The 16,610-nt window shown below is 36.4% G+C and overlaps 1 protein-coding gene across 1 annotated transcript in view; it reads right to left on the bottom strand.

Annotated features, from left to right (window-relative positions):
• The window catches only part of CCDC168 (coiled-coil domain containing 168), a 39,112-nt gene extending 22,779 nt beyond the window's left edge, over positions 1-16,333 (bottom strand). Inside the window, exons 1-6 of the mRNA XM_015587333.1 lie at positions 16,106-16,333; positions 15,955-15,988; positions 15,827-15,860; positions 1,900-9,666; positions 135-1,788; positions 35-48 (exon numbers count right to left, since the gene is read on the bottom strand). Coding sequence (XP_015442819.1) covers positions 35-48; positions 135-1,788; positions 1,900-9,666; positions 15,827-15,860; positions 15,955-15,988; positions 16,106-16,333 — 9,731 coding nt within the window. The remainder of the gene's footprint in view (positions 1-34; positions 49-134; positions 1,789-1,899; positions 9,667-15,826; positions 15,861-15,954; positions 15,989-16,105) is intronic.
• Positions 16,334-16,610: the final 277 nt, after the last annotated feature.

Genomic DNA, 16,610 nt, shown 5'->3' with positions numbered 1-16,610 from the left:
TCTTCTGATGTCTTTCTTTTACATGGTATCTTACTTTGAAATATATCCCTCAACGAGTGAAAAGGAAGCTTTGGAAAAGTCTGGTGTACATATTCTGGTTGCTCTTCTTTTCCTGCATTTGAAGTGTGGTACACTGACCTATCTTCTGACTTTAATGCTTTCTTTACCCTTGGAGGTTTAATCTGAAATATATCTATTGAAGAACGAGGAACAGATTTTGGAAGAACCTTGCATATACTTTCTTGTTGATGTTTTTTTCTTCCTTTAATATTCAAATCAATTCCTTCTGAGCACAGAAGTTTGTCCACTGGAATATCTGCTTCGTTTGATGATTTCTCTACCATTGGACTCAAAACTATTGAACTCATTCCTTTCCTTGAAACTTCCTTCTTTAGCTTTTCAATATGGAGATGATGCAATATGCAAGAGGAAATGGATTCCAGAATATTTTCTTTATTCTGGATAGAACTTTTTAGTTGCTTTGCTTTCCTTTTTTCTGAAAAGTTCATTTTCTGTATATCTGATTTTAATGGACTATTAGTTAACATTACTTGGTCTTTTTTCCATAGATTTACATTTAAGCTTATAGGGATGCTAACATTTTCTTCCCTTGTTATATTTACTGCTTGTTTCATGTGAAGAGGTTCCCTACTGGGGCAAGATGTAGGATTCAGAATACTTTCAGAAATGCGATCTAGTTTTACCTCTTTGTGTACTGCAGGCATATTTTTCTGGACCTCTAGGTTTATACGGAGAAATTTCTGTCCTTTTGAATGTTGTAAGGTATCAGTTTTTTTTAATTCTTGTCTTCTTAAAAGATGTGAAATATTTTTACTGTTAATGTACATATCTTCCCCAACTCCTTTTTCTATGTTTTCCAAGTGAGGAGATTCCATAATGGGGCGGGCAATAGACTCCGGATTTGTCATTGCAATACTTCCTTGTTTCAGCAGTTCTTGCTCTTTGCAAATCTTCTGTTGAGAAGCATCCAACTCTGTAAGAAGCGTATTCTGTCCTTTTGAACTTGAACATTCGACAACGTCTACGTCTCCTTCCTTTACTCTTGGTGCAGTAAGAAATTTAATTTCTGTATGGGTTCCACTTTGGGAGATGTCGAACCTAGTATAATTGATTTCTCTCTCCTGTGAAGATAGATCACAATATACTTCTCTTTCCAAATCTGCTACTAATTTGACATGGTCAGGTTCCTTCTTCACTTGTTGGCTAATCACTAACTGATCTCTACATTGTGAGAGAATGTCTAGTAAAACAATTTGGTGTTTTTCTTTTTGCTCTCTAATATATTGTTTCAGTGTTTTAATATTTCTTGATATAACACTCTTATTAGTGGACTGTGAAGATGACATTTTTCTTCTTAGTGATTTGTTCAGCTTTGGCTGTGGAGGAATGTGTATCAGCTTTCTTGGCTTCTCTTTCTCTTTTTTTACTTCCAAAACCCCTTTAACTTGAGATGAAATAGATTCAGCATCATTCAGAACTAAATCTGGTGCAGTTTTACCTTGCTGTAACGCCTTCTGTATCTTAATATTACATCTCAGTTCCTTTTTGTTGCTTTGGGTTCCATATCCTATAGTATCAAGCATCTGGAAATCAAGTGGTTTCTTTGCCTTCAGTTTTGCCTGTTTAGTATGCATGGTGTTTTTCATATTTGCTGCTTTTGCCTTAGTCTTATGTTTTATGATTTTAGGATACATAGGTGTGTTGGTGTAAGCAGGATGCCAGATAGTTACTGAGACATGTGGTTCTTGCTGTTTGTTGTGCAGGGCAGGGTGCCCTTGCTTTTCTAGCTCTATTCCTTCTCTTCGCTGTAATGAATCATCACACTTTATTGTATTAATAGAATGCATATCAGCTAATGATTCCTCTGCCTTTGGAATCAGAGTATTGGAATTTGCTATTTTTTTCCAGTTTACAGTTTTAAATTTTTTCTTCTGCTTTTCTATTTGAAGTGGATGTATCTTAGAGAAAAAAACAGACTCTGGACTAGACTCTTCTACAGCGTCTGTCTTTGCTTTTTGATTTATTAAATCAGTGTCTGTTTTCTGAGGAGTGATGTCCTTCGGGAGCACTGTATTAGTTAAGGGTGCTTCTGATTTGAAAGAACCTGGCTCTCTCATTTGATCTGCTCCAAACTCAAATGGCTGGGTATACTGTGGAACTGTTCCAAATAAAACCTGTTTTTCATACTCTTCTTTCTCTCTAACTTTTGCTTTGTTTAGGACATTTCTCTTTTCAGAACATTCTTCATTGATATCCCAGGTACTAGGTAAACGACTCATTTTTATGTGTAGTCGAATAGGCATAGAAGCATGTATAAATCTTAGGTCTGCATTCAATACATTTTTCTCTCTCTCTACATCTATCTTCTGTTTTTGTTCCTTATTAACGCTTAAAGCAGAATGACCTGTGACATTAAGCGATTGTGAAATCACTAGCCCTTCAACTGGCAAATCCATTTGTGCCGGTTGTATAGGACTAAACCTTGATACTCTGTTTATCTCTGTTTCCAATCTGCTTTGCTTTTTAATGTCAGAGATATCAAATGTGAAATAAATGGTATTTGGGAATTTATCAGCCACATTTTTAACTTGCCGCATCTCTTTCATCTTGATTTTAAAATTGGATCTAAGCTTTTTCCTGTGTTTTGTGATAAACTGCCTATTGATCTTAAGTATTTGTGAAATTGGTTTCTCCTTTTTCTTCATAGCTAAATATTTGAGATTCAGTATGATTTTCCTTTTTGATAATTGTACTGTTTTTAACTGGCTTTCAGAGTCAGATAAAACAGGTATGAAGGAATCCAAAGGACCCAAGAAAGTTGTGGATAAGTTTTCCCCTAACTCTGCCATTTCTTCTGTAATATGACCATTCAGAATTTTGTGAAGTGTTCTGTTATATAGAGTGCCCCTTGCTGTTGTATCAAATGAGTGTTTATCAATCACTAATTTGGGTGGTTGAATCTTAGCTCCTTGCATGGCATAGAATATTGCCTCTCTCATATTTTCATTCCATTGTTTCTCTTTTATCTTGAACTTAAATTCGTGCTGCTTTTTCTTTTTATGGATTCCTGTAAGACACCTTTTGATATTAAGCAAGTATGAAATTGGTAGTTTCTTTGCTTTTAAAGTTACATGCTTGGGACTCATACTTTTCTTGCCTACAAACTCTAACATGTGGCTCTGGCTTTTGGGTTCAGATGAAACAATGCTAGAAAAATCTAAAGGTTTTAAGAATGTTGTTACCAAGTCATTTTTATTCCATGCCTTTTTCTCAGAAACAGGACTATCTCTCTTCATCCTGTGATTTCCAACACAGAGAGTGTCACATTGTATCGAACCAGTCTCTGACTTCCCTGCTTTTGGAAATGAAGTCTTCAGATCTACCACACCTTTTATTCCTTCATGAGTATGAGGACTTTTTTTCACTGTTTCAACTTGAATAAAATTCATCTCGTTTCTAGAAACAGGCTCCAAAACAGGTTCTCTCAAGTGTTTTTCTTGCCTCATCTTTTGCACCGTATGAGACAAATTACAAGTCCTTTTGACTTCTGAACTATTCAGTTCAGATTTTGATTTGCAAGGGCCAGGATATTTCATATGATGGGCACTGAAACTGAAATGTTGGCTGTAGTGTGGAATTGATTCTAATATTTTTTGGATATTTTTCTCTTCTTGTTCATGCTGCGCATTCATTTTCGTTGTGTTGCTTGATCTGTTTTGTGTATCAGTCGAATTGGCCTTCTGTGCTTCCCTGTAACATGGTGATTTTTCTAGCTCTAGATAGGTATAGTTGTGTATTTTTACTCTTGGTTGATCCATCTCTGTGTTATACATTTCAGTATCTATTTTGTTATTAGTTGAAACAGGTATGGGAGATGAAAATGCGTTAGCTATATTTTTATCTTGTTGCATGTCTTTTCCTGCAGATTTTAAGTTGGCTTCCTGTTCCATTCTACAGCATAGATTACCATGCTCAGTGTTATTAAGCAGCTGTGAACAAAAAGGCTTGTTTGCCTTCATGGTTGCATTTATGGGACCTGTAAGGTTTTTCCTTTCTGGAAATTTTAATATCTTCTTTTGCCTTTTAGACTCAGAAAAAACAGATGTCGTGGATGTTGTTGGTAACTCTTTTTGCAATTCTTCATGTTTTTTGGCAATACAACCACCCGTTTTCCTTCTAGAGCTTTTATTAGGTAGATCTCCAAGTACTGAGTTCCCTGACTTGGTAGGTGGAATATTTTGATCAACTGTGTATTGTGTTACTTTCTGAGTTTTTATGTCTTTCTTTTCTTTTTCAGGTTGTATGGAAACTGCACTGTGAACATCCAGCTTCTTTGTAGGGCTCTCATCAGATATAGTACTGTACTCTGTTTCATCAATTAAAAGATGGTCAGACGTTGCTTTTGGATGTGGAATCTTTTCATCTATTCTATGTAGTATGTCTTTTTGTGGTGAAATAGTCTTATTCGGCTTTTCAGTTTGAAATGGAATCAGTGGAGAACAAATCGACTCTAATATATTTTCTGAAACCACTGCTTGTTGCTGTACTTCTTGCTCTGTAATAAGCATATTTTGATCTTTTCTACTTCTTACATTATTCAGGAATTGTAGACCTGATTCAAATAAAATTTCACTGCCCTCTTCTTTTTCATTTTGCCTCCTTGATTCTGATGTGTTGCTTGAGGTACTGCATTTATGAGAGGTATATGTATATAGTCTTTTCCCTTCATCTTGTTTTAGCTGTGTAATATCGCTTTTTTTTCTTAATAGCCCTTTCTTTGCTTTTACTTTATTATATCTTTTGATGGCAGGTGAAACAGGTGCAGATGAAAGAAAAGTATTTATAAGTATATTTGACATACCTAGAGATATTTCTTTGACCACGTTTTCCAAGATGTGTTCCTGTTCCTGTCCATGGCTAAGGGCACCAGACCTAGTCATATTAACTGTCTTTAAAACTGATGCCATCTGTGCTTTCCCAGTTCTAGACTTAGGGATTTGTGCTGCATTTCTCTGTCCTTTAAAATAAGATGAAGCTGGCATGGAGAAATCAAAAGACTCTACGGTTCTCGCTTGTAAATCCTTTGGTAACCTTATCTTTCTCTCTAGAATAGAACTTGCAAGTTCCTTCTTAGGGCTTTTTTCAGTTGGGATGCCACTCTGTGCTGTAACAATTAAAGATTCACTAATCGATTTCCCTGGCATTGGAGACAGAATCTTTGGACTCCCTGTATCTTTTAATCCTTTTTGTGTTTTTGTTCTTTTTGGTAGCTTCTCAGATGGAAGCGAATTCAAAATAGAGCAAGAAACAGAATGTAAAACACTTTGTGTGAAAAGTGTTCGTTGCTGCAGCTCCTGAGCAATAGTAAGTGATTCTGGGATTCTTTTCCTTGCTGAATTCTTCAGTTCTAGATGTGATTTCACAAAGTAAGGCTCCTTCCTCTCATGAGCATTGAAACTGAAGTGCTGAGAATTCCAAAGGGCTGCTTCTCTACCTTGTTCTTTGACTTCCTTCGTGCTATTTGAGGTACTGCCCCTCTTATCACTCGAACTGGCACACGAGGCTCTCTCTCCATCTGGTGATCGCTCTTGCTGTTGCAGTTCATGCCTGAATCTCATTTTCCGTGGCACGTCTGTCTCTACTTTTATTCTCTTATGCACCTTCATGTCAAGAGAAATAGGCATGGCAGAGAAAATGGCATTTAGGATTATATGTGCCACAGGTTTACCTAGTTTCATCATGGTTTTAAAGTTGCATTTGAACTGCCTTCTATGGCTTGGTGTACATTTTGTGATATTAAATGTCTGGGAAAATGGTGCCTTCTTTGCCTTCAAAGTTACACATTTGGGACTCATTTTATTTTTCTTGTGTATAAGTTTTAAATTGTTTCTCTTTGATGTAGGTAAAGCAAGTGTGGATAAATCCAAAGACTCCAGAATCGTTGCTGGTAATTCTTGCACTAATCCGTCCTTTCTCTCTGCAATAAAATCTTCCAGTACTGCAAAGTATTTTATATGAATTAAAAAGTCAATAATCTGTGATTTCAGGGTCTTTGAAGGTAGTTTTTTTAGACAACCATTCCCCGGGATATTAAATATCTGTGAAATTGGTGTCTTCCTTGCTTTCATAATAACACGTTTGGAACTCATTTTACTTTTTAAGGCTGTACATGTACATGTCTTTCTCTGCCTTTTAGATTTAGACGGATCAGGTGTGGAGAATGCCAGAGACTCCAAGACAGCTGCTTGTTGATCTTTTTTGAACTCAAGTGTCTTTAACTCTTTACGATAACTATACAGTTCCTCTGTATGGCTTCCATCACTTGGAACATCACATTTAATTGTATCCATGAAAACTTGACCACTTAGTGATTCCTTTGACTTTGGAAGACATAGCTTTGAACTCGCTGTACACATTGTGCCCCTTTGTGTCTGGTGGCCATTCTTTGGCTTCTCTACATCCACTGGATCTGTAGGTTGCATTTGTTGTGGGACGTCTTGTTCTGTAACGAACAGAATTTTCCTACCTCTTTTGTTTTCTGATTTTTGAAGGTCAAACTCCCTATTCTGGCCTGAACGGAATATGAAATGTTGGCTGTACTGTGGAACTATTTTTAATAACGTCTCCTCTTCACTTTCTTCTTCCTCTTCACCTTGAAGATTGGTTTCTTTGGTGTTATCTGAAGCAATATTCTCTTCAAGTGATGCTATCACTTGCTTTACTTGCTCAGAACTAAATCCTTTTTCTCCTAACATGTCTTCTTCTCTTTCTATCTTGCTATACCTATTAATGTCAGGTTTAATAGTCATGAAGGAGTACATTTTATTTGCCATTTTTTTACCTTGATCTCTCTCTTTCATTTTGGTTGTCAAGTTAAATCTCAATACTTTTCTGTGTTTTGGAATAGAACTACCCTTGATATTAAGTATGTATGAAATGGATGGTTTCTTTGCTTTTAAAATTCCACATTTGGGATTCACTAAAGTTTTCATGTCTGAATGTTGTTTGAAGTTTCTCTTTCTTCTGGATGTGGAAAAAGCAGGCATACAGCAATCAAAAGTCTCTTTCTTTTCAATACCACCAGCCTGTTCCTTCTGATGGTTTGCATCACATGGGGTATCACATTCTCTTACAGAAAATAGGATTTCATCAATTTTTGCTTCCCCTGACTTTAGAGATGAAAACCCAGCATAGCTCTCTAGCTTTGGAATTGCTTCTTGTAGAGTTTGTTCCTCTTCCTCTCTGTCACGTTCTTGTGCCTTTTTAAACATACATCTCTTCTCAATATATTTTGCATTCCATATTATCTTTCTATCTGATAATTTTTCTTGCTTTACCACTGAACGACTAAGCCCTATTATCCTTGATGTACCCGTTTTGGCTTTCAATTCACTGTGCATCTCTATATCAGGCGACTCAGAAATGGCAGTGTTAGTGGCATTACAAAATGCATCAGATATTCTTTTATTGTGCATATTTTTCATGTTGCTTCTAGTGTTGCATTCCAGTTTCTCACTTTCATTTAGGTTATCACATTCTGTAACAGTCAGTTTTAATGGTTTCTTTTCCTTCAGAATTACATCTTCTGTACTTCCTTTAATTTTTATATCTGCTAGCTGTTCATTGCTTTTATGTTTTTTAGTTCCTAGTGAAATGAGCAAATTGATGTCTGAAGATTCCAGAACAATTTCCAGAAAATTTTTTTGTTTTTGTGTGTTTCCCTTTGTTAAGCACTTTTGCGTTTCTGGTGTACTAGTTGGTAACTTTTCTCCATTTGAAAGTGGAAGATGGGAATTTTCTGTTCTTTTTAAGTCCTCCTGTGTTTTCATTCTTCTGTTCAATTTCATTTTAGGAGAGGAAACAAATTTCTGCAAAAGTTCTGATATAGCTTCTTCTAAAGATGTCTCATACTTTGGAATATGCAGGTCAGATGTTTTTTTACTATTTGGGGCATCAAACTCTGCAATACCAGTTTTCTTTGCCTGTGTAATTGGGTCTTTAAGAGACTCTTTATTCTTCCAGTTTGTTTCTATTAATAAAGAACAAGGTGATTTTAGTTGATGAGTACTGACCATGAAAGACTGTTCTAGCTGAGGTGAAACATTTGGTGAAATGTTTTTTAGTCCTTTATTGTCTCTGCTATACTGCTTTACATTTTTACTGTTGCCCAAGGTTCCTCTTTTCTCAATAGACTCTGCAAAACTGACTTTCTCTGCAGTTGGTGACTTATTTGGCTTCAGCAGAAAATTTCTACATCCTGTTAAACCTGGCAGGACTTTTATTAGTTTTTTTCTGGAGTACTTCTTAATATAAGGAGGAACATAAATAAGATGCAAAGCTTTATCTGATATACCTTTTCTTTTATGTAATTCTTTCTTCTTAGTGGTATACTCGCATCCTAACTTGCTACGTTTTGAAGTGTGACATAAGGTGACTTGAAATACCCGCGAAGTTGTTGTTTTCTTTGACTTTTGAGATGAAACTTTGAGATAAAATTTACTTTTACTACGTAATATTTTTCTTCTGGTTTTCTGCCTTTTAATGGCGGGTAAAAAAGGTACTAAGCCACATACAGAATAGTGGCTTAATTTTGATGAAAGAATTTGTTTCTGGCTCTTTGGCTTTACACTCTTTACGTGTGGCTTCCCTTTAGCAACTGAATTTGGACGTGGAGTTAAAACTAGAAATCTAGCATTATTAAAAGTGGTATTTTGCCCCTGCATTGAATATTTAATCTTGTTTGTATCTTCAGACCAAATAGCATATTGGGTCTCATCTAAGGGTTTATCAGATTCTAGGCCCTTGATTGAATCTTGAGTTTCAAGAGAATATGGGACTTTGAGCAAATGTTGGCTCCTCTCCATATCTTGGGTCTCGAAGGAGTCTTGGGTACTGCTGGAAGATGGTTTCCTCATCAAATCTTGAGGTGGAGCAAAGCACCTGGACTCAACATCAGGCTGACTGTTGATTGAGTCTTGGTTATTAACAAATTGTTGGGCTTGACTAGTAAATTGAGCTTCATAAAAAACTTGATTCTGAATAGCCCTTTGTCCTGAAAAAGAATCTTGTCCTTGGGCAGAAATATCCATTCTAACAAAATGTTGACTCTGAGTCAAAAAGTCTTGAGATCTTGAATACAGAGCAGTTTCACTCTCCAATGTAGCACTGGATTTTAAGGGAATTTGATTTCTTACATTTTCTTCCAGATGTCTGACTTGGTCTCTAGAAAGAAATAAATGGGCAGGAGGACATGGTGCCACATCTAGATTTTCACTTTCTATAGGGATTCCAGAAGTTCTTGAAAAGTGAAAGTCAGAGGAAAGCACTAAACTTTTACTTTTGTTGGTTTTCATTATTGAAAATAGTTTCTTTGACGAAAATTGTAATGTTTTATGTTCATTTTCTGGATTCCCTCTGTGGCTTAGAAAAACTTTTTTTATTTCTGAATGAAACAGTGACAAAGATGAGCTTGTCCCATCTGAAGATGCCATATGACTTCCACTAAAGTAACGTACTTGATATTTGCTTTCACTGGTACCTGCCCAGATTATTTCATCTGCTGGTAAAACTCTTTTTTCAATATCACATTCATTTTCATTAGATGTAACTGATGAAGTAATTGTTCTTTCTGAAAAGTCATCATCTCTGAAATACAAGAAAACAGTGTGTAAATGAATTGTTACTTAGGATATATTTTATGCAAAAACTCTCTTCTAGATTTAAGGAAACTCAATATAGTATGTGAAAACATAATGATATAAATTGGAAAGTCATTATCCACATTAGAAAATAATTCATTACCTACTTCCATCCATTTAACAAATTAATCCACTGATATGATAAACTATTTTCATAACTCAGAGAATGAGGGACTTTTACCTCAAAAACATTTTTAAAAGTCTTTTTTTACAGCAATGAGTCAAAGTTTCAGGTTAAGATGATATCCTTTTACAAGAACTGTCAGTGTGTTTCTGTTCTCTGTATGAGAGTTTTGACATGGATAAGAATATTATGGAAACTTAGTAGGTACAACAGAAGAATGGCTAATACCATAAACAATAGCATTTTATAAGTCTAGTAGTTTTCAAGTTCTCTTAACTATTAGAGTATTTATGAACATCTAATATTTGTCTGTATACACATCTTTGTTACCTACTGTGGTGGTTAATTTTATGTGTCAAGTGGACTGGGCTGAGGGACATCCAGGTAGCTGGTAAAACATTATTTCTAGGTGTATCTGTGAGGGTGTTTCAGAAAGGGAGTGGCGTTTGAATCAGTAGACTGAGTAAAGAAGATCTGCCCTCACCAATGTGGACAGGCATCGTCCAACCCACTGAGGGCCTGAGTAGAACAAAAAGGTAGAAGAGCAAATTCTCCCTCTCTTCTTGATCTCGAACATCCATCTTCTCCTGCCTTCAGACATCAGAGCTCCTGGTTCTCGGGCTTTTAGACTCTGGGACTTATACCACAGTTGTACCCGCTACTGCCACCCCAGGCATTCTGTCGTGGGCTGAATTATATCACCAGCTTTCTTGTTTTTCCAAGACTGCAGGGCTTCCCAGCATCTATAACCATGTAAGCCAAATCCTATACTCTCTCTCCGGCCGCACACCCCCCACGCCCCCCTGTCCCACTCACCCCCCGCCACCATGTGGGTATTGCTTCTGTTTCTCTGGACAAGTTCTGTCCTTACTACTTTAGCACAATTTTGGGTTAGAGTAATGATTGCAGATGTGAACTTTTCAACATCTCAAATGATTAGGAGAAGTCTAACATAGTAATCTCATTTCTAAGTGATTAGTTTAGGAATGAGCATGAGCTAATCCTAGTATAAGACATTGATTTTTAAGGACTTCTGGAAAAAGTTGCTTTGTTCCTAAGAAAGACACAGAAATAGCCTCTTACTTCCTCTGGACATTGCTGTTCTGACTTTAGAACTCTTAGGGACGTCTTCTATCTACCTCAAGATAAAACCAATATCAAGAAAGGCAGAGGGAGAGATACAGTACCTTAATGAAGTTGTTGAGCCACTGTATCAATGAATTCTGCAGCCTATTCTACCCCAGGACTTCCTATTATATGATATCATGATTCTCTTCTTAGTATGCCAGTTTGAATCATAGTTTTCTGTTACTGGAGAATTAAAATATCCTAACAAGTAGTAAGCATTCTGGGGAATCAAGTGATCCCAACAAGTTCTAGCAGTATCCAGACATAATTAGTATAACATTTCTTCAGGACAAGAGTATGACTGTTCACTTGGGGAAAGTGGAACAAGTAGTAAAAATATGCGACATAAAAACAATATTTGCACATTTCAGGAAAAAGAGGAAAGCTGAAATGCAAGACAGATATTTCGATAACGTAACATTGTGATTTTAAAGATAACAAAACAATGCTAGATAATTTTCATCTGTTGAACTAATTTTGCAATCCCACTTGATCATAGTATATAATCCTTTTAATATGCTGCTGGATTTAGTTTACTAGTATTTTGTTTTGTATCTATATTTGCAAGGGATATTGGTCTGATATCTATCTTGTATGCTTTGTATATCTATTTGACTTTCCCACTCTACATACTCTCCATTTAATGAACTTCCAAGGCATCATATTCTCCTGTTTTCCTTCTGACTCACTGGTAGCTTTTCTTAGTCTCCTTTGCTAGTTCTTCCTCTTCTTTCTGACCTTTCTGAAGTACCCCAGTGCTTCGTCTTCTCTTCTTACAGTCCCTTTGTAACCTCATCCACTCATGGCTTTTAATACTATATATGCTCCAGACCTCCAAACTTATCTTTACCAGATATCTTTCCCAAACTTCCTACTCATAGCTCTATTGAATGTGTAATCAACATCTCAAATTCAACAAATGCATAACAGAAATCCTAATCTCCCCAGGACAACCTGCTTCACCCAGAACTTTCTTCATCTCAATTGATGACAACTGCATCTTTCTACCTGCTCAAACATTTTGATTCATCTTTGCCTCCTCTCTCTCACATCCATATTCCATTGGCTCTACTTTTTTAAGTATATCCTGAAACCAACCACTTCTCACTATCTCCACTGGTATACTCCCCTGGTTTAAATTACCTTTATCTCTTATTTGGATTACTTATAATAGTCTGCCATTTGCTTAGACTCTTGACTAAATGTAGTCTATTTTCAATGTAGCAGGCAGAATAATCCTTTGAAAATATAAGACAGAACATATTTTCCTCCACAAAACTATAATGATTCTCCATTGCTACTCAGAGTAAAAGCCACTGTCTTTAACATGGCCTACAAGGCCCAGTAATGACCTGGTCACCTAGTCTTCTCTGACCTTCTATATGTCTCTCTCCTTGTGTCAGCCATACTCCTTTTTACTATTCCTCAAACATAAGGCACACTCCCCCATAAGGCCCTTGCTCTGGTTGCTTCCGCTGTCTGGAATACTCTTCCCCTATCCCTGCAAGGTTTTGGTCAAATCCCATACTGCAACCTATCTCTCCTCCCCTATTTCTGGTACCCTGATTCCTCTTACTGTATTCTATCATTGTTTTACCATAAAACTTATCACCTTCTGACATATTATATAACTTTCTTATTTATCATATCATTATTTATTATCAGACTCCCTTCCAAATAAAAAGCAAGGCAGGAATCATTGTGTTTTGCCTACCAATGTATCTCAAGGACCTACAACAATGCCTGGCATAGTAGGTTCTCAGTAAATATTTTCTGAATGGCCGGTTATCTTCAACTCTAGGTTTCTGATTGCTAACTCTCATCCACAGCAAGCTGACCCAGATATACAAGCCAGCCCTTCCTTCAGGTTCAATGAGGAGGGAAAAGCTACATATACAAACCACTCACAAATGTGACTGACTTTAATAAAAAGTTGGAGGCAGAAATTGAAAGGAGTTGATTACACCAATACAAACAACTATCACTTAAATATTAGGCTTGTTGCTCCATTTTTGAAATGTTCTTTGACCTTTCCCCACTAGGGAATCTCAACTGGCCTTTTAAAATTTAAAAAGAACTCCTCACAGTATTAGAAAAAGACTGATAGTTCTACAGCTATGGTAACAAGTACCAGAAGTGGTTGTTTATCAATTAAATCAATCAATGGCATATAATCATCATATAGCCCTATAGTTATAGTAACAAATAAACACCAAATCTGCTTTTGAACAATTTTATGATAACTTGCTTTGGGATATACACTTTTGAAACCAACCAGTCAGTGACAGCTTCAACCTTTGAAAGTCGGGTAATTGGTGGCAGACTCTCCAATGAACACATTTCTAAGGCTGAGGCCTACCGTGAAACAAACCAATCCCTTAAACCTGGTGGATATAAGATCAGCAGTTTGCTTTGGTCATTGAGACTATGCCTGGTCAGCAAGGCTCTCTCTGATTTCAGATACTGAGTGGTGGTCTCATCTTTGATGTCCTTAATGCCATTTAGTCCTGCTCCTCCCTCCTCTGCTCACCCCTCTACCTTTCTCCTCTCCCATTTCATAAGCAAAAGAAAATCCACTCTGTCTCTGAAGTGATGAACTTTGACCATTCTATGCTTGGGCTTCTACCAATATCAAGCTCTTTTATCTCAAAATAATTTAAGATGTTCTCCCAAATACAGTTCTGTCCCAAAAAGAAATCCTGGTATCAGAGTAAAATACTTTTGCTTTGTTACACATTTCATTTTAACGAATCTTTATGATATTCTTAAGAAGTAATTTTTCTAACCTCTATTTTGAAAGGAAGGAAAAGGAGGTATAGTGAGTTTGAGTCATTTGCCCAAGGCATTAAGAGAGAGAACTATGATATAAACCTAGAACTTTTAAATTCAAACTTTGTGTTTTTTCGCTACAATATGCTGCCACCATAGCGGCCATATTTCTTCCCTGAACAATCGGCCTACTTCCAATCTCTTCCCCACCAATGCTTCCTAGAAAAGTGCCACCTAAGGATTAAATTCCACCTAGGCAGGAATGAAATAATGGTACACAGAGATCGGGAAACTGTGAGGTCATCACCTTTATTCTGAAGCTGAAAATTCTTTTCTGCTCATTTCTTCTTGTGGCTTCCTCTCTTGCCTATCAATCTTCTGGTTTTTAATTACAGATAGTCCTTGACTTATGAAAGTTTAGCTTATGATTCTGTGACTTCACAATGAAAGTAATACACATAATTACATGAGATAGTCACATTTAAAATAGGCTTTGTGTTAGATGATTTTGCCTAGCTATATAGGCTAATGTAAGTGTTCTGAGAATGTTTAAAGTAGGGTAGGCTAAGCTATGATGTTCTGCAGGTTAGGTTTATTAAATGCATTTTCAACTTAAAATGGGTTTATAGTGGCATAACCCCATTGTAAGTAGAGAAGTATCTACACTTGTGAACCTTCAATACAGTGCACACCTAACCCCTGTATATCTCAAACACCGTCTCTTGGTCTGTCCAACTGACTTCTGGATAATCACTTATTCTGATGGCACTACTCTAGTTTTTGCTGGCATTCTAGTTTCCACCTAGCCCTGGCCAGAATTCTATCTATCTGTATCTCCAGATATTGTTACTGCTTCCCAGGATCCCCACCTTACAACTACAGTCACTAGTACCCAACATGAAAATAGAGCAACCATATTAAATGAATAAAGCCTTTTTATACCTGACAAATGAAAGAAATTAGACTACAATCATGTAATTGTCAGATTCATTTACCATATACCTAATACTGATCTAGCTGAAATAAAAAATGCTGTCACTCCTATACTTAGCCACCTTCAAGTGGTTACAAACTATCTTCAGAATAAAATCCAAGCTTCTTAACGGTATAGAAAGTTCCCCCATGATCTTATTCCTGCCTACCTCTTCACATTCATCTCCCACTACTCCTTGATTCAACCTTAGCATTCCAGCCACTAGGAAATAATCATAATTTATTGCACGTACCCTGCTGTTTATTTCCTTGCCTCTTCTCATCCTCCTAACCTGCTTTTTCTGACCAATTTTTACCTTTTTAAAATTCAGCTCCAGCATAATCTTCCTCATGAAGCCATCCCCAACACCCCTATGCTAGTTTAGGTATTTCCTAAATGTTCTTATAATATTTCTATCACTGTTGTTACCATACTACAGGTCAGTCATCCTTTATGTACTGTCTCCTCCACAAGCCTATAAGCTTCTTGAGAACAGAGTCTATCTTACTGTTTGTATCCTAGTACCAAACACAATGTCTATTGTACAGCTAATGATTGTTGGATGAATTTTGAGAAAAACAACTAAAATATTGATAGCAACAAGAGTAGTGATATCAGTATTTAATCCCTAACACTGATATATATTTATGATGCTGATGAATTCTGACTGTATAAACTCCTTTCATGTCACTCCTGCAGCACCTAGCTCAGGGTTTGCTTGGTTCACAGTAGTGCTAAATGAATATTTTTCCAATTGAATTATCAGTACTGCTTATTACTACTTCTTTCTGTGTGTTGGAGACAGAGGTTGGAGAGAGAGGTTGGAAAGCAAGTCACTTTAACCTCTCTAAGCAGTATTTTCCTCATTTGTAAAAAAATGCAATAATACTATCTACCCAGAAGGACAATTTCAATAATACATGAAAAGCCATTAACACAGCTTGGAACAAAGCAACCATTTAAAAATCAATGTTAGACTGAATTATGATGTTGAACAGCTGTGGTCCTCGATATATATGAAAAAACCCTTTTCCAGTACTCAGCTGTAAATTCAGTTTCAAATAGAAAAAACCAACCTGTTTCATTTAATTTCAAAATATAACAAACACTTACCTTTCTTCTGAAGATGAATGAATCGACCAGTTATCTAGAGTTAAATGGGAATAAAAACAGTCAGATCACCAATGGGAGAAGCTCAGGCTGAATAAGTTTTATATTAAAATATGAAATTGTATATTTACCAAATGTCATGCTTGTCAGAGAACTGTCTTCATTCTATTGCAAGGGAGACAATAAAATGTTAGAGTAATCCAAATATCAAATTTGCACAATTTTGTTATTATGTGTGGTCTTGAAAAATAGGAGAGAAGGAAATCAACCATTGTTTCTTACCTCCTGGGCATCTGAACTACCCTTTTCTGGAAATGCAAGCTTTTTCCGAAAGGATGTACAAATTTTTACAAGTATGATCTCAAAAATAATTCCTAGGAAAATTATAAAGAAGATTGTCATCCAATCATTTTGAGTCCAGGACTCTAGACAGTCCCATAATGTCAAAAATGTATTGTCTTCCAATCTGTCTCTCACGGCTTTTTTAAATAAATAAATTTGCTTTGACATTTTTATATAACATGTGAAATAGATTGATATCTCATTCTGAAGTCCTCGATTTCAGATGCCCCAAAGCACAAAAAGGTCGCATGCTCAGCTCAATAACCACATGCAACGCTCCGCCAGAAAAAGTTTCCAGTGCTGCTGTGTCTTATCAAGGGCAGCAGTGATTGCTCTTGGCCTAAGTAAAGTGACGTACGTGTCATAGTGGGTATTTAAGTGAGCTCATATCAGCTTACTTTAGCAATAATTGAAGTTCATTTGTGAGGCATGCATGGTGCTGTAA

Source organism: Pteropus alecto, unplaced genomic scaffold (assembly GCF_000325575.1).
Source record: "Pteropus alecto unplaced genomic scaffold, ASM32557v1 scaffold13, whole genome shotgun sequence".
Taxonomy (NCBI): Eukaryota; Metazoa; Chordata; class Mammalia; order Chiroptera; family Pteropodidae; genus Pteropus; species Pteropus alecto.
Note: the sequence above shows the minus strand (reverse complement) of the source record. Positions and strands in the feature narration are given on the sequence as shown.